Source organism: Aptenodytes forsteri, unplaced genomic scaffold (assembly GCF_000699145.1).
Source record: "Aptenodytes forsteri isolate BGI_AS27 unplaced genomic scaffold, ASM69914v1 Scaffold11, whole genome shotgun sequence".
Classification (NCBI taxonomy): Eukaryota; Metazoa; Chordata; class Aves; order Sphenisciformes; family Spheniscidae; genus Aptenodytes; species Aptenodytes forsteri.
Window position 1 is genome coordinate 2,079,295 of NW_008794155.1, and position 21,484 is coordinate 2,100,778.

The 21,484-nt window shown below is 34.9% G+C and overlaps 1 protein-coding gene across 1 annotated transcript in view; it reads left to right on the plus strand.

The window, feature by feature from the left end:
• Positions 1–21,484, plus strand: part of LRP1B (LDL receptor related protein 1B) — a 676,318-nt gene that overhangs the window by 532,027 nt on the left and 122,807 nt on the right. The window contains exons 52-60 of the mRNA XM_019472156.1: positions 291–413; positions 2,265–2,384; positions 4,690–4,818; positions 5,807–5,929; positions 10,971–11,111; positions 12,255–12,442; positions 13,888–14,071; positions 16,115–16,200; positions 19,773–19,895. Coding sequence (XP_019327701.1) covers positions 291–413; positions 2,265–2,384; positions 4,690–4,818; positions 5,807–5,929; positions 10,971–11,111; positions 12,255–12,442; positions 13,888–14,071; positions 16,115–16,200; positions 19,773–19,895 — 1,217 coding nt within the window. The remainder of the gene's footprint in view (positions 1–290; positions 414–2,264; positions 2,385–4,689; positions 4,819–5,806; positions 5,930–10,970; positions 11,112–12,254; positions 12,443–13,887; positions 14,072–16,114; positions 16,201–19,772; positions 19,896–21,484) is intronic.

Sequence of the window (21,484 nt, forward strand, 5' to 3'; positions counted from 1 at the left end):
CAAAACCTGTAAGCTGAACTACTTTCCTCTATAGGTCCTTTTAATTTAGATTGAAGCTGTGCTCTGATTCTTCTCTGAATAAATGAAGTATTTCAGCTCCCTAAACTACTTAACTATCACTATTTTCTAATTTGTATGAACACAAATAATATAAGTAGGGGGTTTTTTTTGCATTTTTAGACATAAACACTTTGTTGTCCATTAGAATTCAGAAATTTAGCAGAAATGTATTAGGCTCCTAATCATACTAGTAGAGACCATTTTACATTACATTTTTTATTTTATCACAGTTCAAAACAAACCCACATGTGAAGAAAATTATTTTGGTTGTCCTAGTGGAAGATGTATTCTGACCACCTGGCTTTGTGATGGGCAGAAAGACTGTGAGGATGGAGTAGATGAATTGCACTGTGGTGAGAATTTTATCTTACTTGTATTTCTGTAATCAGTAATGCACTCTGAAAACAGAAAGAAGTGTGCATTTATATCTCAGAGATTGAATCTAGAGCCTATATAAAAAGGTCTCTAATACTTCATTTTCATATTCAACTCTCTAATACTTCACGCTGCCAATATTTTAAACCCTATCTCATGCCAGAATGAAAGCCCTGTCAAAATTTTTTTTCTCCTAAAGATATATTTATATACAGACTTTCTATTGCTTTAATGTATAACAATTTCACTAATTCTTCATAATTCCTCATTAGGACAGTTTTATATATAATCAATTCGTATCAATGTTGTGTGACCCCAACAGGAAGTAACTGAAATAGATCTTTATGGCATAAAAATAGACATTTCTTTGCATCATAGGCCATACAGGTATAATTATTTAAAGTAACAACAAAAGTGGTGTGAATAAAATACAGCATAAACTGTGAACCAGGTTAAGGGTCCATTCTGTCTCAGATCTTTTAAGATTCTTAAACACTATCTAACTGAGGAGCAATGCAGGTTGGTTTTGCTCCGAGCAAGAGCTGGTCTTTTAACTTAAATTTGTATGGATTACCTGAACGGATTACTTCTATAATTACATTGTAGCAGAACAGCAAAAGCAGTATCAAATTTTCCTATTCCCCATTTAAATAAAACCTAAAATGTGTATGTTCCTTTTTTTTTTTTCCTTTGCTTTACCACTTAAGATGACTGAAAGTTATACGTTACTCTCTTCATGACCCAGTTTCTATCAACATGCTTCCATGTTTGGTTTGCAGTTTACATTGTAGCTATACATCTTACAACTTCAAAATTAGGGACTGCTGTGCACTTTTAAAATCAGAAGGCTTTGTGGGCTTTGTGTTGACTCAGTGTTTACATTTCCAGGTTTTATTACATACATACTTATATGCAATAAAGTAAAACCTATTAGCCGATTTTTGTGGGAGAGAGGGAAGGGCTTTTTTAGTACTTTTTTTTTTTCCTACATATTGCTCTTACCCATTTTGAGGTAGTTGTTACAACACTCTACTTTTAAATTCAGATTGTATTACCTAAAATTCTTTTTATTGTTAATATTAAAATTTGTTGTCATCAGTTAAAACAAAATAAATTTTATTCTTAAAGAAAGAAGTCTGGGAGGAGCGGATGGTTTGAAGTTTTCAGGAAAGGTCATAATAGTAGCACTTATTTAGAACAGTTGTGCAGACTGATTTTGAAATGCAGAAGCATGCCATTATTTTCAATGTATACAAAAGTGTAAATGGGACAACAGAATGCAAATACACAAGAATTTTTCTTGTCAGAGTAAAGAACATGAAATCTTTTAAAGGTGCAATTAAGTACTGCAATACCAAGAGGAAGGCTGTGTTGGAAAGTTTGAACTGGGCCGCCTCTGCCCTACTATCAAAATAAAGCAGTTCACTATAGTTATAACATCCATGTGAAATACACAAACCAGACATATTTTTGTGTTTGCCCTCATCCCACTAGAAAAATGTTTCAAAATATTAGAATGAAAGCATTTTGAATGTTTTACTATTTATTTATTTATTTAATAAATGTGTTGGTGAATGCAAACTCTTAGACAAACTGGTAACATCCTGAATACCAAGATTAGGATTATAACATGTTTGAGTGTTTTAATACACTAAAATTGGGAAGACAGAAAGGAGCAGTGTGGAGGTTCCTAAACTGTGCTAGAAAATACAGGGAACGCAGTGCTGTTGTGAACCTAACAAGTGGAAGTTCCTAAACTATGCTAGAAAATACCGGGAACGCAGTGCTGTTGTGAACCTAACAAATGCAGTGGCTGGTGTCATTCCTAGATTCGTCTTGTTCATGGAATCAATTTGCTTGCTCTGCAAACAAATGCATCTCCAAGCAATGGACTTGTGATGGTGAGGATGACTGTGGAGATGGTTTAGATGAGAGTGATGCTATTTGTGGTAAGTAGAATAATTTTCTGTATTGTGTCACATCATACGTTCTGAAAGAGACCAAGTGATCTAAGAAGGTGGTGGAAAGGGAACAAGTACAGCATCTCCAAAGAGCATGTGCTTTAAGGATGGGGTATTAGAGAATATCCTCCCCCAGCCCGCTCCAACCAGCAGCTAGATACCTTTTAACGGGGACTATATGATTTGCGTGTAGTCTGTCAGTGAAGATATGAATGGCACACCAGCATGGGCAAAAGGAGAGCCAAACTTTTCTCCCATCCTTGAGGTAAAACCCCTGTATCGCTATTTGAGTTTTACATTTCAGTGGTAGGTGCTTGGAGACTCTAAAGTTGTTTATTTTTCCCCAGCTTTTTCTCCTGTTCCCTGTAAATTTTTGTATATACAGTCATAAGCATTATTGCATAATATTCCTCTCAAATTCCCAAACCCTTCAAATTGCATAAGGAATTGAAAATTTTGCTTTCATTCTGGGGCTCAGTTGACTGGAAATGTGTTAGTGAATTCTTTTCAGAAGAAAATCACATTGTGTCAAGTCATATTGTCACAATTTCACGATATTTTATACATTAGTTCCATCCTTATCTATGCTGTATTTTAAGATTTTCTTTTTAAAATGTGAACTTCTAACTCTTAAATATTTGTTCCTTTTCAAAAATCCTCTTGCTTAAAGCCCATTCAACAAAGAGTATTTTATTCCATATTTCATGTGTGATACCACAGTAAAAATATTGTTGATAACTTTACTGGAAGTATTAAGTAGACAGAGAGGAAATGTCTTCAGGTTATCTTCAGAGTTGTGGTTTGTTAAAGTAGTTTCTTAATCACACACAGATGTACAAATGCCAACAAATGAAAAGGGCAAAGGTGGAAATTATACTGTTCTAATATGGCGAAATATGAATGAATTACTACATTAACTTCAAGTTGACATCCATCTACAATACATTTTTTCATGGTATTCAGGTCATGCTGAGGACTGGGGAGTTGGAGGCAATGTCTGTTTGAAAGGGAAGATTTCTCCCTGCCTTTCTCCCCTAGGAAAAGGAGAAGACAAGCACCGCGTCTGGGACTACTATAGAACAATGTGAAACCCTAAGAAACATCAAGGCCTGAAGCTTAATAGGAAACTTAGAGCAGAAAATAGAAAAAGGGAGGGGAAAACAAAAGGCCAGCAAATTGCAAAGTGTCACTACAACATACCTTTTTTTTTTTTTCTTTTAAGGTTGTTCAGAATTACTTCTTTTGATATCTTGACTTGCAATACATTGTAGATCTCTTATTAGAAGAAAGCCCACCAATAAAATTGTAGGCCGTCTCTTGAAAAGGGAAAAATCCACACCAGTTATGAAGAGGGGAGAGTTAAGGCTGTATTTCTCCTTAGGAACAGGAGGCAGATCTGAATTGCAAGAAGAAAAGAGAGATCAAGATGACTTCAGATTTTTCAGTCTTACAACTTCAATATTTATTTAATATGAAGTTTAACTTCAGAAGTATCAAAAAATGGCAAATGAGTATAAGTAAACAAAAGTTCTCTCTTGCATAAATAGTAAAAAAATCAAATTTTAAAATTTGTTTTACTAGTTTATTAATTTCTAATTAAAATAAGCAGAAACTACACTATCTCCTTTTTAGTGAAGTATATTTTACTTATCTAAGAGAATACATTAAGTGATGGAACGCGCAAAAGTTTACTTCCAAACAGAGTAAAATTAATCCTAGGATATAATATTCTTAAATGGAGAAACGCCTGTTAAAAAAAATAAATATTAGTCAAATAAACAATATGTTGCGTTACTTGCATTAGAACCATCAGACTTTTTCTTACTCCCACTACTGTTGTACTTGGTGCACATTGTTCTCTTCTATATGGGGCTGACTCATGCAAGTTTTGAATACCTTTAGCCTCCTGGCATAGATAATAGCGATGTGAGGATTACGTGGTTTACAAGATGACTTCCTTTGTTTGATCAGTCCAAACATGCAGTTAAATATAAAGACCAAAATTGGTTTGAAAAGTTGTTCTGTTGGATAGTTTTCATGAAGTATGGTAAATTAAATTTCCTTGCAGAAAATTAAGAGACTGAATAAATGGAAAGAATGGAAGAAATAGTAGATTGTCAAAATTTTACTGTACAATACAGTCTTAGCCAGTACGTTTATCATACCGTGCAGAACAAAATCTTCTTTCAGCTTTATTTTAAAATAAAACCCCCTTACCCCGTTATTACCCATTTAAAAAAAAAAAAAAAATCAGTTAAAACATGTTCAGCACTCACATGTAATGTTTTTTCAGGTTCAGTGACCTGCGCAGCAGATACGTTCAGTTGCTTAGGCTCCCATGCCTGTGTTCCCCAACACTGGCTTTGTGACGGTGAGAGAGACTGTCCTAACGGAAGTGATGAACTGTCGACAGCAGGCTGCGGTATGTTCGCATGTTAAAAATGTATAGTGTTTCTTTTCGTGGTACTTTTGCCTTTACAATATCCAGATACTGTTTATGTCTGTAGTCTCATACCCTTATACTGTCAAGATTGTTCTAAAGATTGATGGACCACGTGTGAGCAGACACACCAGGATCCTTCAATGTTTTAATCAGCCTAACATCTTGAGGTTTTGTTAGTATATACTGAGGCACACCAGCTGAAGATCAGTATGTGTGTCACGTCATAGACATTCTACAGCATGTTTACTAATTAAAATTAGCACATTATTGACTATGCATTTTTATTCCTCTTCCTGAAGAAAATGCTGCTGCATGTCAGGGAGGTTGTGCATCAAAAAGGGAGATACAGTTCTGTCTCCAATTTATTCTGGCCAATTGTTCAGATCTTGACATCTCTTGCCCTGTAAACTGTTACTTCCATTCTTCTCAGATACGTTTCTATTAGAAGTGTCAGGAGTTCAGTAGTAGTTTCATTAGGGGTTTTGTTTTATTAATGGATATAAAAATGGTATAGGTTAAAAATATTGAAATATGTTCCCTCCACTGAATGCATATTCTATCACTTACCATTTCTAGGCTGAGTTATATTTTGACTATTTACAGATTTTAAAGAGCTTTTGTTCAGAAGCAGAGTAACATAGGAAGGACATCCCTACTTCCCAAATGTTCTTTTCCTCAGAGACAGACCTTAGGTTAGTTGTAGACATCGTCTGCAACTTCTGAAGCCCTTCTGTCTGGGATTACATGAGATTTTAGCTATCCTTACTTCTTTAGCTATCTTTGTGGTGATGATTAGCTTTTTCTGCTATTGAATTGTGTGGTGCTTTTTGTATGACTCAAAAGTTATGGTTATTTCCATTGAATCCACTCAGACTAACTACTTCTCATTGCAGCTTTCTGTAAGAAAATTGCTGTATATCTTACTGTTCTCAGTTTCATTTATTTTTATGTACTGTATTTTCCTTAGCTCCTAATAACACCTGTGATGAGAATGCTTTCATGTGCCATAACAAAGTCTGCATTCCCAAACAGTTTGTATGTGACCATGATGACGACTGTGGAGATGGATCAGATGAATCTCTGGAATGTGGCAAGTATAACAAAAGTAGAGTAAACAGAAAAATTTCGGACTGTTAACTCTAAGGCCTTCTGCAAGGTCTGTTACTTTAAGTCACTATTGAAAAAGAAAGCTCTTTGCTTTTTAAAATTGTTTTAATGTTAACTTTTAAATTATGCATTAATGAATACAACTTGGTATTAACTTGGAGCTGGAGCTACAATGACAAATTATTTGCTATAGTTGTGACTTACAGTTGATTGCTAATAACATTTAACAGAATTTAAAAATGTACAGACTATAATTTCTTGTTCATTATGTTTATCTTTCTTATATATCTTTGTCTCTATACAGGGTTTTCCTATCAAATAATGAAACATCTCTGTCATGATTATAGCTGCAGTTAAATGATATCAGCTAAAGCCATATGTGAATGTTTAATTTTCACCATTCATATGAATTTAGGGTTTCTTATATTCCGTGAATGTCTGTACAGTATATCTAGGCCATACTCAGAAACATCCATCTATCTAAATAATATTTATGGAAAATACAGAGCAAATATTCTGTCCAAAAAGGCAAGTTATTGATTATCATGCCTGGTTTTGTGCAGTTAAAGTCTATATTGCTTATTTACTCTATTAAATGTGCTCAAGAGATGAGGACCACAGCGGAAGATTAGCTAGCTGTGTATTTTAGGCATTTCTATTGTACGCACCACCTGAAGAGTGTATGTGCATAAATGATGCAAGCAGACATCCAAAGATTGTAAGAAAAAGCATGTTTGGTATTTGCATTTAGTAAAATTTTTCATCTAAAGTTTGAGTCAAACGTAATGGAACATTTTAGGAAAAGAATATAATGGAGCAAATAAGAACTTACTTGTTTGCTGGTCATATAAAGAACAGGTTTCATCAACATCACTTAGAACTGTATATGACATGGAAAAACAATCTGTTCCTGTGATGAATTGGGCAGTCACGAAATTGTCCTTTTTCTCTCCATGCTCACCAGAAGTAGGCTGGTACTTAAGAGGCAACAGGCATTCCTGCCACGTCAACATAAGATAGGTCAGATCAGGAGAGCACCTTTGAAGCGAGTCTCCCACTCACCCCCACATACTGTGTTTTGGCTCACATGGAGCCGTGTCGAAGCAAGTGAACTGGTAGGAGAAAAAGCACAAAAACCCTCTGAAGCTGAGCCAGCTAATATACTTCAGCCAGTAGTGGGCATGAAGAAGAGAGCTAGCGTGAAGTAAAATCCTGAAATGCATCTAGTGTGGATATTGGGTTCTCCTTACCAGCTGTTTCATTCTACTGCTCTTCCCTTACTGCACCACACCGCTTGTCAGTGTAGACTTCTAGATCCTTGAAGAAGGAAGGGAACAAACACACTTTTCCTAAGCAAACTCCGTTTGCTTTTCACTTATGTAAACTACATGGTGTTTTGAAAGGAGCAGTTTGCAACAATAAGCTGTTGTAGGGAAAAACTGCTTAGTTCATGTAGTTCAAACCAAATCAGGATTGAAGCAGGTTATTGATTTATTAATGACAGATAACTAATTGGAAATCGGTGAACTATACATTCAATATCAATAGCAGAAATGCAATGGGTAAATCACACCTGTAAAATGTTGATATATCTTACGCATTTTTAAACACCATTTTATAACTAGTCCCAACAAGTTCTGAACACACAGACACACACAGAGCAGAGTTAGGTGCACCTTCTGCCCCAGCCCGGGACACAGGGTTACAAGCACACGTGCCCCCTAATCCACAGAGGGCTGTAGCTCTCCATGAGGTCAGATAGGCAACTCCACTTGGTGTACCCATCCTGCCAGGTTCGAAGCAGACGCTGTTACGCTCACGTTGCTATCTTAACAGCTGTGGTTATCCAGGCCATTTTGCCAAAAGGAGGCTGTGAGAGTGGACCGACACAATAATGAAACTGTAAACTATTTCCTCTGTTAGTAATGGTTTATGCGTGCCAGAACCCTTTACAGAAAGTGACCCATTATGGGTTTGTTCCTCTGTTTAGCACTGTATGATCAAGTTGAATGGTGGGGGGAGTAGGAGAACCTTTCTGATCAAATTTTACTTGGAAGCAGTCTTCAATTCCTAAATAAGTATTTAGAACTAAACAGTCACAAACTTCAAAAATAGGTGCATTTTTTTCTACATGCTTATAATTTCTTGCTGGTGTATTTAATTTGTTTTCTATAGCATCACATACATGGTCCCTTAAAATACTGACAAATAAATAGTGACGGTTTGACAAACTTTTGGAAAGAGACAGGAGGAGGAAACAGCAACAGAAGCAGAGGATGTACAAACTCCTGATCTAATTGTAGCACAGACCTGCCTTCAGACACTGGCTCTATTTAATTTCTACTGAGTAAACTGAAATCTGCAGCAACATTTGTTACGTGTTGCACTGCTCCAATGCAATTTTCTGTTAGCTAGTAATCAAATACACACCTTAGTGTGTCACTAGTATGGTGAACTTGTTATAGTGTAATTTTAGGAAAGGGTTACATTCTTCTATGAGAAACTGCTCTTAGAGAGTAGGAATCAAATTCCAAAACAGACTTTTCAAGGTCTTGTCAGGATGGGATGATAAATCAAATTCCCAAACAGACTTTTCAAGGTCTTGTCAGGATGTAAAAATAAACTGCCTAATTCACCAAGATTTTAAACATGCGATTTCTGATTTGACTGCAAACTAGGTAGCCTAAGCGTAGCTCTATTAATTTCTAGAGCTAGACCTTTGCATCTTGATATCCAAAAAAAATGATTCTCTTCAGCAGCCAGTCTGCTGAATGGGATGAAATTTGATTTGAAATATATTCCAAAAAGCTGAATTAAAGGAATCTATTTCAAAATCTAGATTTTTTTTTTTCATCTGTATCATTTAAAGGTATATTTTCTTGTTTTTTCTAGAGTATTATTCAGATATAATGTAAAAATGGGACTGGTGATTGGAGTAACCAGTTTTTACTTGTATCAGACTTTGCATCTAAACAGATTTTTAAAAGTTCACAATTATTCTAATCCCGGAAAATTCCTTTGGTACAAGTTTTGATTCCATTGTATAATCCTGTCTTTTTTATGAATTCTTAATAATTAATTACTAGTAAACAAAAAAAAGCAGTAATTCAAGCTGGGGAGAGCATGAGAACAAAATACATTGTCCCTAAATTGCATCTCCTATTGCTGCTGTCAGACACAGAATACTGAGCTAGATGAGCCACTCTCTCATCCTGTAAGGTATTTCTTATGTTCCTGAACATTAAAAAAAAAATTTAGAAATTCTATTCAAGAATATGAAATTTCATCAAGAAGATTAAATACTTTGTTTATGTGGCTAATCAAAAGACAAATACAGGAATAGGAAGGAGTTTTTCGTTTCAGTTTCCAGTTTCTTTATGTCCTGCCATCCAGAGCAGAGGCAATATTAAGCAGATGCCCTTGTTCTGCATGTTTGTGATGACCTTTCTGATGATGACATACTTGTGAAATGCTGCAGACATGAGGTAAAGCTGTTGGTCTGTGAAAACTGCACAGTCTCAGACAACCAAAATATTTCACCTTTTTTCCGTATCAAGCCAGCCTATCTTCTTTCAAGCATGATCTATGTAAAAAAGAGGAAAAAAAAACCCCAAACCTTCAGGAGACCACAGAATTATTTTAATTATTTTAATGTTTGTAATTGATGTAATAACATACTGCATTTTGAAAATAGTACATTAACACATTTCTAAATGACTACTAAAGATATACAAGAGGTTTAAAGCTCTTGATGGAGAGGGATATCTCATCCCAGACTGTCAAATGTTATGTCTTCATCTGCTATCAGAAAAAAAGCTATATTACATAGCAGGAAATACGATAATTTGAAAAAAAGAACAAATATTAACTTGAAACAAGTATTAACTTTCTACTTCTAGAGAGTAGAAAGTTATGAGTGCTCGTTTCAGATGTTCACAGCTTTAGTAGTTAAAGCTTCAGTAGTTATAATTTGGATTTATTTCTTGAAAGAAGCAATTTTTGGAGCTTAAAATCTGCATTTTTTTTCAAGAGGAAAGAACGTTAAACACAATTCAGTGTAATTTTTTTTTTAAATGTTGCAAAATCATTCTTTAAAATCAGAACGGGTATTGCTACGTAATTCTTACTTTATAACCGTATTTACTTTATTTTTTTTTCTTGAGTTTTAAACTAAATCAAGGCTTGCTTTCAAGGCTCTTTTAAAAGACTACAGAGTATTTGAGGCAGAATTTATACACATAGAATACAGGAAAAGTTACGCTTTTCTTTCCCAAACAGGAACATAAGTTTTGTAGCAGTTGGTTTAGTGTACTGAATCCTACAAGTAAATATCCTACAAATAGAATGTGATTTTCCCTCTGGGAATTTTTCAACTTTCATGTTTCAAAATTGAATAGAAAAAACTAAATTTGTGCTGACTTTTCTAAATTTTTCTACTGCTTTGTTGGTTTTGAACTCTAGGTTAAACACTCTAGGTGTTCTAAGAAGCAAATGCCTGTCTGTGGTTTCTTTACTTCACTATATATTATAATTTTCTGTTCGAAATCTACTTTAACTTTGAAAATGTGTATGTTTTATATATATTGATTTTGTTTCCATCTTGGAAAATGCATGTTTAGTGTGGTTAAATTGTTTAGCGTTCTGTGTGTTTTAAAGGGAAAGCATACAGTAGAAAGCGTATCGCAAAAATATTTGTTGGGTATAGTAATTCCTAAAACGTCTGTTAGAAAGCTATTTCCTAATAATAGCGGAAAGTTAAATTACACCTGAAAGAAAATGTATTTATGATTGAGAGCTGCATAAATATGTTTTACATATGTGGGAATTGTTTCGTGACTATACTGTGCTGCATAAGAGACATTTGATTTCTCTCTTTGTTGGTAGGCACTCGTGTATAAGCATATAATGCTTTGTATCTCTTTACGGAACAAAAGATACTTTTACTTACATTGCCTTGTATATGCAAAATTTTATGTCGAAAGTATGAAGCAACGTATGAAGTCATTGACTGCTGTATTTTCTAGGGTATCGTCACTGTCGTCCTGGAGAGTTCACTTGTGCTGATGGAAGATGCCTGTTAAATTCCCAGTGGCAATGTGACGGTGATTTTGACTGCCCAGACCATTCTGATGAAGCACCTATAAACATAAAATGCAAAAGTTCAGGTTCGTATTTACTTTTTTGAATAACGTGTGTGACCTTTCTTTTTGGAAAGCAATGGTTTAGGATTGTAGATAGGCAGATGTAAAACCTCGTAGCTTAAATCTCCAGTGCTTTCATGTTGATATTCCTTATGTCTTGCAAGGAGAATGTGTTGTCAGTCCTCAGCATCCAAAATCTCAGCTCACAAAGTTCAAGCCATCAGTTCCTATGGCATAAGATGGCTGCTAGTTCATTAATGCATGAATTCTGCTAGTACTAAAATAAGATTATATTAACATAATTATTGTCAAAGTTTATAGCTTGCCCTGAAAATGTTTAATAAATTTAATATACTCATCGCACAGAAGTAGATCATACAAAAGAGGATGTTAGGTTGTTCTTCCTGTATTAAACTCTGGTCTATTTTTATTAGTAAATTACTGACCAAATCTGATTTGTTTTATTGGTATTTTCTACTGGCATAAGTTTGCTGAGGTCTGATTGGTTTTTGAGTGGAAAATGAATCCTGGTGTGTATATCATATCCTGTTCTGTGGCTTTTTGAAAGACCAATTCTTCTGTTTAGACCTTATGACTTTATTGTACAGTAGCCCAGTCCTTTATACCAATTTTGACGGAAATCACTCATTTGCTTTGAGGTAAGGCAACATACCTGCTTTAAATATAAGTGCTCTGATTCTGATTTGAAGAACCTGAATGTAGCTGAGCCAATGTATTCAAGCTTTGCCAAACAGGAAAAAAAAAACATGCATGCATGTCCTCAGACAAGGAATGCATCAGAATTCAGTCAGTCATGTCACTAAACACCTGAGCATCCAGAGGAGAGAAGCCATGCTTTTTAAGTTTTGCAAACTATAGAAATATATTTTGTGCAGAGATAATGTAGCAGATTCTCAATTAAATGAAAACAAATGTGTAGGAGGGAATAACAAGTTGAAGTATCCACACATTTTCCAGGAGAGGAATAAATGTTTAAAGACACTGAAATGTAAAAAGGTATTATAATACTATCAGTAAGAAATGAATATTCAATTTTTACACAATTGTTTCATCTCACATGCACACGTTATGCAGCTGGTCCATGAGAAAATTCATTCCAAATACTAATAGACTAAACAAAGTTGTGTTCTCTTTTTTGTTTTCCAGAGCAGTCATGTAACAGCTCTTTTTTTATGTGCAAAAATGGCAAGTGTATTCCTCAAAGGGATGTTTGTGATAACAAAGAAGATTGTAGTGATGGATCTGATGAGAAAAGCTGCCACATTAATGAATGCCTCAGTAAGAAAGTTAGTGGCTGTTCTCAAGATTGTCAGGATCTTCCTGTTGGATACAAGGTGAATAATTACAAAATGTGGTGTAATATAATGCAAATTCTTAATTCTTAACTGCTTCTTAACTACTGAGTGATTATAATAAAACTCTAGTGCGTTGGACTTCCCTGTAATGAAGTAGCTTACCTACCATAGTAAGAACATTCAAATTTTTATTTCCAGTAAGCAAACAATTGCCAATTGTATAAAAACCTGGTACGATACATACTTTAAACCTATGGAAAAGAACATACAATGCTTTAAATACAACAAATCATACTGATGTATACAGAGCACTGAAAATCAGTTGTGAAAAAGGAAAACGCATAGGAGTGAATAGCAGGAGTAAGAGTTTTCTACAAATTTTTTTCTAAGTCAAAGACATCTACAGAAATATTTAAACAAAGTATAATTGCCTCAGTTGCAGAATAAAACCGTTAGTTGTCTGCATGTGGTGGTGTTTTCTGAATCACCTGAATCTGCTTTTTGGCCTTGAGACGTAGAGAGGAATACTTCTTGGGTATTACGTAAACCCTAGCCACTGACTGCACTAGCCTGTAAATAGAAGCTGAGACTAGAAGAGAGATTTTTTTCAGGGTTTTAAGTCTGAAGTAACCCTAACTGCACCCCAAAACGTTTCATCTTTTTAGTAGAATATTGGCCCACTGAGAACTAAAAATCTGTCCGACATGGCTTCGCTCTAAAGGTATTCAAACCTCTGAAACCATGTCCTAGTCAGGAGGCCATAGACCAGAGAGCTGGAGACGAGGTTGGGTACAGCAAAAACCTTGTTGAGGTAGCATCATTGTGGAGAAAGCACATCATGGGTCTCTGCAGAGAGTAATACAGAGAATACAGGAGGGAACATGACACAAAGTTTTCCGTTGATGAAACTATGCCCCTGTTTCAAAACCACTCTACCCACTTGTATTTTGCATCACTCATATTGTATGTGATAAGCTTGCCACGGCGATCATCAGACCCCAATAAAAATTAGCTTCAAGAATTCTCATTCACATTACTGTATTTGTTACACAGAATGATAGATGTTATCAATGCTTCAAGAAAAATTATTAAAAACTGTATATCTTTACCAAAAAGCACACGTGTACTTGAAAATAAAGAACTCCAAAGGGTCCATCCATCATTATTTTCATGGAAGAATCCTTTCCATATTTTTTAAAAGGTGTGTTTTACTTTTTCTTCAGTTAAAGAAGAAAGAGTAATTACTCATTCTACAGGGTTATTTGGGAGGGAATGGTACTTAGGGTCACACCAGCAATAGTTGAAAAGAAATGTAGGTATGTCTGCCTGTAAACAGTATAAATAGCAATGTAATTTAGATGTTACTTGAAAAACTGAGACTACATGAAAAATTTTAGATATATATATACATTCAGAAGAAAGTACATAAGGTAACAGAATCAATGAGTAATTCAAAATTGAATGTATTTGTTTTTCTTTCCCAGTGCAAATGCTGGCCTGGATTCCTGCTGAAGGATGATGGCAAAACATGTATAGATATTGATGAATGTTCATCTGGATTTCCCTGTAGCCAGCAATGCATCAATACATATGGAACCTACAAATGCTTGTGTGTAGACGGGTATGAAATACAGCCTGATAACCTAAACGGCTGCAAATCGCTTTCAGGTATCACTTTTTTTTTTAAAAATCAACAGCTGTATCCAAAATAATTTATGAAATACCTTAGCCCCAAGGTCTGTGTTACCCTTTTATGCAAGATAAACAGAGTTACTTTGAAGCACACTACTTCAATAAACAATAGGAATGTGATTCAATGTTTGAATGGGATAAGTTCTATTTTTAGTATGTATTGTGCTCAAATCATTTGTTGTGAATAGTTACAGTGGATTATGAAAGTTTGAATTAGTAACTTATTAGAAAAAGTATTAGGAAAGTTAAGATACATCACTTAATTCTACTTCTGGATCACATGATAGTAATATGTTTATGATAAGCGTTTAAAAGACTTCTGCTGGTTTATTTCATCAACTTTAGAATATTAGAATGTACTTCAAACTTCCTGGTATGAAAAGGTGGGACAGGAAAGAATAGTAGAAATTGCAAAATCCATTATTCCTATAGCGTATGAAATCCACCAGTCTTATACATAACACGCAATAAAGTTCAAGATACAGAAGAACACTGGTTATTTCCTCACCCCTCTGTCTATGCCACTGATGTTATTTTTATGGGCTTCAGTGAGTAGGATTCGCTAGAACAGTGAAAGGAAGAGCAAAATGTCAACAGGAAAGAAAAAGAAAACATTACTGCGTTCTGCTGGATTTCCTTCGTAGTGCAGGCAACCTTCAGCTTGAGCAGACTCCTCTTTATTCCAGTCTTGCGAAAAGTTGTTTGTGTTTTGTTTTTAAATATCAAAAACTTCTATTTTCTTTCTAAATGACAAGGAGACTGGAACCTCTTTCTGCCTCGTATTCCTGTCTCAGGTGCTTCCCTGAGTAATCAGAGGATACACAGGAGAGGGCAGAAATACAGTATCTTTTTTGCTTTACTCCTATCTCATGCTTTCCAAGCCACTCGTACATTTAGAAGCCATAGATCACTCAAATGAGAAGGGGAGCTGGAACACATCATAGTACAGTTTATTGGAGTTGTAATAGATCAAACAGCAAAAGTGATCATGACAAAGCTGTTTGTGGCAAGGATGGTTGTGCTGCGAGGAGTTGCCAACGTGTGAATGTTTGGCCTAACGCTGATTTCTTGCATAAATTGCCTTGAACATTTTACAACAGAGCAGAGCATTACAGCCGTTCTCCACAAACCACTAGCAGACAGTGCTGAGGATGATGCCGCGGATCATTTAAGAACTGGAGGATGTCTTGACTTGAACATAAAATGCAAGCAAGGTGGTACAATGTATTCAAGTACAAGAGCAGAGTAGGTTGGACAACACATTACATTCCAGAATGTATGAGCAGCAGATACAAGTCTTAAATACATTTTAAATTATAATTAGTGGATTTTTTTTTTTATTTTAGCTGAGGTCTCTGTTAATAGAGCTAAAATAAAGACAGCTTTTTAAAATTTTTGTTTGTTTGTTTGTTTTTATTATTATGTTTAACAGTGTCAGAGATGTTTCAAAGTAAGCGATGGCATGAATGAGTATCTGAAGGAATATTTTTTGCAAAAAACTAGAAAACCAGGGGTAAAAAACCCAAATCTGGCTTCAGTTCATAAGTAGAGAATCAAGGTTTGTCCAAATAGCTGTTTCTCTATGTCTCTACTGTTCAGAGTATTGAAATCTCAAAAAGAAATGGACAAAATGTGCTGGGTTTGCAACCGTAACAAATAATAGTCTTAGTGATAATTTGGAAGTGACTGTTTAAATTAAAACCAGTGTTATGAAATATATTTCAAATTTAACCTCTGACATTAAATTAGCATAAAATACAGTATGGTTCCCATATTACAAAGGCAAAAAAATTAAATTACATTGAAAGATATACTAATTGATTGCTTTGTTCATTTTTATACTGCATCATTGATCTTTCTTGGAACATTTGAATGTTTTAAATATTTCTTTCTTCCATAACATTGATCAGAGCATGTAACATTTATTTTTCAAACCATCTGTATTTCAGCATTGTATTCCTGATTTTCCATAAATTAACGTAAAAGCTAGTCTAATATATTCTTTCTCCCGGGGTTTAGATGAGGAACCTTTCTTAATTCTGGCTGATCATCATGAAATAAGAAAAATTAGCACTGATGGATCCAACTACACTTTGTATAAACAGGTATAATCATAGTACCATGCTCTAAGTTTAACTCAATACTTTTATTCTTTTCTAAAGTGTGGAACTGACAGAAACATCATCCTACAATTGGCATTGTATGCAACATAGAACAACTGCAGTATCTTCAGACTTTTTATAATATTTTAAATTGACTATTTTATCTGAATTTGACGTGATTAAAGCTCAGGCAGTTGTTTCGTCAGTCATTCTGATGTACTAAAAAAATTGTTATTTGTGATCGTCTTCCATCACAATATGTTTTGCGCAATTTATATATTTCAGTTTTCAAAAAAAAAACCCCAAAAAACTATTTGGCTGTGTATTATTTGGGCTACTTACTGTCATAATCCAAATCTATTTTTTTGATTTAGACAGACAATTCCAAGATTTACAATATTACAATCCAAGAACATATATCTTTGACTAAATCTATTTAATCTATTTTTTAAAATAATTACTTTAAATTATTATAATAGGAAAAAAAGCTTATTTGAAAAAAATTACAAAAATAGAAAGTCACCCAGTAAGTACAGAGCTGTCATTTTTAGCAGTTTCTGCTCTGCTTCTATGCTTCACCTAAGTGTAGTTACTTACCATAGATTAGAGTTCCAAAATATGTTTTAATAAGAACATCTATTTCCTTGAGTACGAATTAATGAATTGTGGAAAGACTAGAAAATCGGTTATTGCCAGTCAATAGCATTAGGCTTTTTGTGGCTTCTTGTGTCAGTAAGCTGTGCATCTTAATGTCACAAGAGAGGTGCTCAGGTCTTCACAACAGTAATTACAAAATTAACCATCTTGCATTAAACATTGACTTTATTTAAGCATAGCAAGCATTATGTTAAAGTCTGTCTGTTCTTCTGAAATCCTTCTGACTACCTCTCATTTACATCTCACTGCCTCTCTCCTCTTTTGCTGGTATATCTATTAATAGAAGCCTGTGGAAAGAGGGGAGCAACAGTAAATTTTCTTTATGGTTGGTGCTGACAGATTGGCTCAGAGCTTCATCAGTCTTGAATTTAATGGACTCCTCTTCAGTATGTTAGAGACCGTGTAGCTCCAGCCATTGAAGAGAATCTGTGTTTTCCATATCACGTTAATTCACTAGTCTAATAAACACCTCTGCTGTTGAACCTACTGGCCTTTGATCCCACAAATATGGCATTTTTAAAAGCATCCAGATTTGAAAGCAAAAGAAGGAGCTATACCAGCAGAACAGGTGGGCTGTCTTCCTCATAAGGACATCTTTTTGTCCTTGTAATGTTATGATGGATCAGCTCTTTCTTAGACATCTGCCAGATGAAGGCAAATACCAGAGCTGCTCTGGCAAAGGAGCAAAACCACCCTTCTCTGTGTATTTGATCTGTGCTTTGCCATTCTAACAGTTGTTCATAGAAACTCAGAGTAAAGGAGCTGAAAGTAGGAATTCATTCAGTCTTCTCTGAGTTGTTATGTGCCAGCTTTTTCCTCTTTTTTTTTTTTTTCCCAAGTATACATAAATAGTACAACTGTTTGAATTGCGTCTCATGTATGTTCTTTGCCTTCCATTTTCTTCGCTCCTAGTCATCAAAATTCTTAGGGTTTCCATAGACAGAGTAGATAGAAAGAATCTTCCTCCTCATTATTTGTGATTTTTACCTGCATTTTTTTAATTGGGGCACCAAGGCAATAAAAATCACAGCCTAGGATACCATGTGCTGTGTGTAACAGAAACAAACAAAACCACAGGTTTAAGGTGAGAGACTAATGCAGCTGATGCCATTTGAAAGCTTCCCTGTTCCTTCTAAAAGCAGATTACATGAGAAATAACAAAGAATTATGCTAGGAGGACTTAAAAGTGACATGTAGATCACGAAGAGGAGATGATGTCTGGACAGAGAACTCTACTGCAGATATACAGAAGTAATTTTACCTGCAGTTGATGTTCTGATAAGTATTGGAACTAAACTGACCCAAAATAAAACACTTGAAACCAAAGACTTGCAGGCAGTCAATTTTCTTTATCAGTCTGGATACCTTAGAAACTTTTACAGTGTTGTAGAATATGTAGATATAAGGCTAATTTTTCACAAATTACTGACTTTGATTTCTAGAATGTTATAAAATTTTTATAGTCTTTTGTATTCATTCACCTAGTGTCTCCTTTGTTAAGAATTTGGGGTGAAGGTTTATCTGTAGGTGCATTTATACTAATAGTAGAAGAAGAGATGAGAAAAGTGTTTTGCAGCACAGTTATGACTGACAGAAGTGCAGTTGGTTTTGTTAAAACACTGTGCATGGATATGTGATTTTTGAAAATGAGAATGGTCCTCCAACACTGTATTGTTTCAGGCTTTCTTTAATAATGGTTTGTGCAACCTAATCACTCCTTTCCTCTGCATTTTGATCAAAAGATAGATTTACAGTATTACAGTAGTTGGAAGATAAGTCATGTATCATTTTCTGTACAATTAAATATTGCTGTTCTTAGTTGTTTATTTTAGAGCTGGCTGGTCCAGCACATCCCCTCTACAACTAGGAATTACATTAAGGAGGCAAGTTGCTGATCCTACCCGAGAGTAGAATGTCATTAGGCTGATAACAGAATTCATTAACTGGTCTTGCAGTTTTAAAAGGAGTGCACACTGCATTCGTTCTTTTTACCACTGCTGCTCCATCTTTGATTGATAACAACATCTTTGTATATTAAGAATAATTGTGGCTTCACTACATATCAGAATGTTAAGCAGATTATGGGGCAAGGCTTTCCAATTCTCAGATAAGGAAATAAGAGCCATCATCTGAATGCAATACCTCCCTTCCTTGTCTGCCATTTGGGCTGAAAAGCCGTTATTACGTGATTGCTCTTTCCAGCCTATAGGAGTACCTCAAATATGGTCACCACTCTTTCTTACAATGTATTGGCTTAGTAATTGGAGCCATAGGAGACCTCCAGATGCATGCTGGATCTATAACTTCCACACTTCATGTATATACTAGCTCTGTGTGTGTGTGTATACACATATATATATGCACACAGTACCTATAACATAGCATCTAAGAATTTAAAACCTCATTATTCAGGAACTAAAATTAATGCTTTTTTCACCATCACAGTTCTGAATTCCTGATTAATTTATATTAATAATGAAATGTTTTCATTAAGTAAAGATAATAAATTTTATGCTAGTTCTGAGTTTATTGTTATAAAATGAATGTCATCTAGTTTGCCAAACTAATGCCAAAGGTAGTAAATAACAGAGAAATTGAGCAAAAGTTAAAATATTTACTGTTAAAGTTCATTTTAATAATAGGAAAGAAAAACACAGAAGCTTCATTTAGTTTCATACGTCATCTGCATTTTTGAAGTGAGATAGTTCTTTGTCACCATATTTATTTCTGTTACAATTTTTATCTTACTCTGATTGTTTACAATTAACGTATGGGAAAATGAGAGAGGTACTTCAAAAATATGCGGTCAGTAAAATAAAGCATTTTGAATATCACATGCAATGTATTTTGCATTCTGAATGCTATCAAGCAGTTTGTATTCAAACATTTGAATAAATGGACTTTTCTTCTTTTTGTAGGGGCTGAACAATGTGATCGCAATAGACTTCGACTATAGAGAAGAGTTCGTCTATTGGATTGATTCCAGCAGACCAAACGGCAGTCGTATAAACAGAATGTGTTTAAACGGAAGTGACATCAAGGTAATTGGGGATTAATAATGTCATTACTAGAATTATTTTTTTTGAGTGTTGTGGGAAATGCTCCTTCATGGTTTTAACCCAGATTGTGAGGTTTTGGTATGTGCATACAAACACAGCGTGAGCTAGCAAGTCCTAGTAGAATTTAATTGCATTTGTATCTTATTTGAAATAGGTAGGGACTAAGTGGACTGTATTTATGAGCTAAATTCCTTATGACTTAATTGGCAGTTGACTGAATTGGCAGTTCAGTGAGGTTTACAGGACACCAAAGAAAAAAGAGGTATAATTAGGTGTAAGCTGTGTAAATATGCTGATGTATTATTTCTTCATATACAATTTCCCGTGGTCTTCAATTTGTTTTTGTCTCACCTCCACTACACTGGTAACGAAAATAACTCAATGTCTTTGCTGTGAATAATCCAGGGTAAAACTGCATTCCCATTTCTGCACAGTCTGTCTGTTTTGCCTCAGTAGTGGAATAAGTTCACAAAGCCACCATTAAGCACATTTGTTGACTTACCTGAACGTTTTTCCAGAATTTGTGGTAAGCAGTAAGGAATTCTTCTTTGCTTATTCTCTTATGTCTGACCTTCTTAAACAAGGAACAAATGAGCAGTAACATATCCTGTGAATTTTGTTCTCTCGTTGTACACCAGTATATTATGCAGAGAGAAGAGATTTCTGTTCTTCATTTGCAGCTTAGTACGTGGACTGACACATCCTCAGAGCACACTGACTTTAGTCTTTCTGAGGGTTAAGGTTTGAAACTCACTGGTATCAGCGAACCTTGTTTCCATCCTTCACGCGGAAATAATTGTTCTTAGAACTTGAAAAAAAAATGTGGATGAGCATAAGTTATGGCACTCTGATTCCATTGGGGTAAAACTAAAAATCCAGCAAGCCCTCAAAAGTTCTAGTGAGTCCCTGCAAAGATTCTTCCTGCAGAAAAAATAGGAGACAGGCAAGTGTGGGGTTCAAAATCCCTTAAATCCTTGAATCATATTTATTGCCTTTAAACGTTTTACATAGCATCCTATTCAGCTTCTTGTCCTTTCTGGATGCATCTGTATTTTGTTATTTTAGGGAATGTTTTCAGGACTGGGGATGACCCCAGACTTTTTCTTTCTAATCTTAACTATTTCAAGAAGAACAAAGACTTTTTTCCAGTCAAAAAGTTGTAATTGCCAGGTGGGGGAGTACAAAAGACTCCTATTGCTTTCTAAGGATGTAATACTAATTCCAACTTTTAAGGAAAGGTTTCAGAAATTTGAACAAACATTGGAAGAAAATTAGGTTGGGAGCAAGGAGGATATTTCTTTTTTCCTTCATTAGTATTTTGCAATTTAGGGAACGAGTGTCATCTTGATGGAGATTTTACTCAAATAGGATGCCAAATTCAAAGCAAAAATTGTGAAAATAAATGCATTTAATTTTCATAAGAATATTTGTTTTTTTCACAGAAAAACTTGGCCCAGGTTTGGCCTCTGAAAGCTAAAAGCGTGTGCAAAAATTATCAAGAATTGTATATTGTCACTGTTTGATATTCTGTCAATAATCTTTTATCCAGTGCCAAATGATGTCTCTTTGAC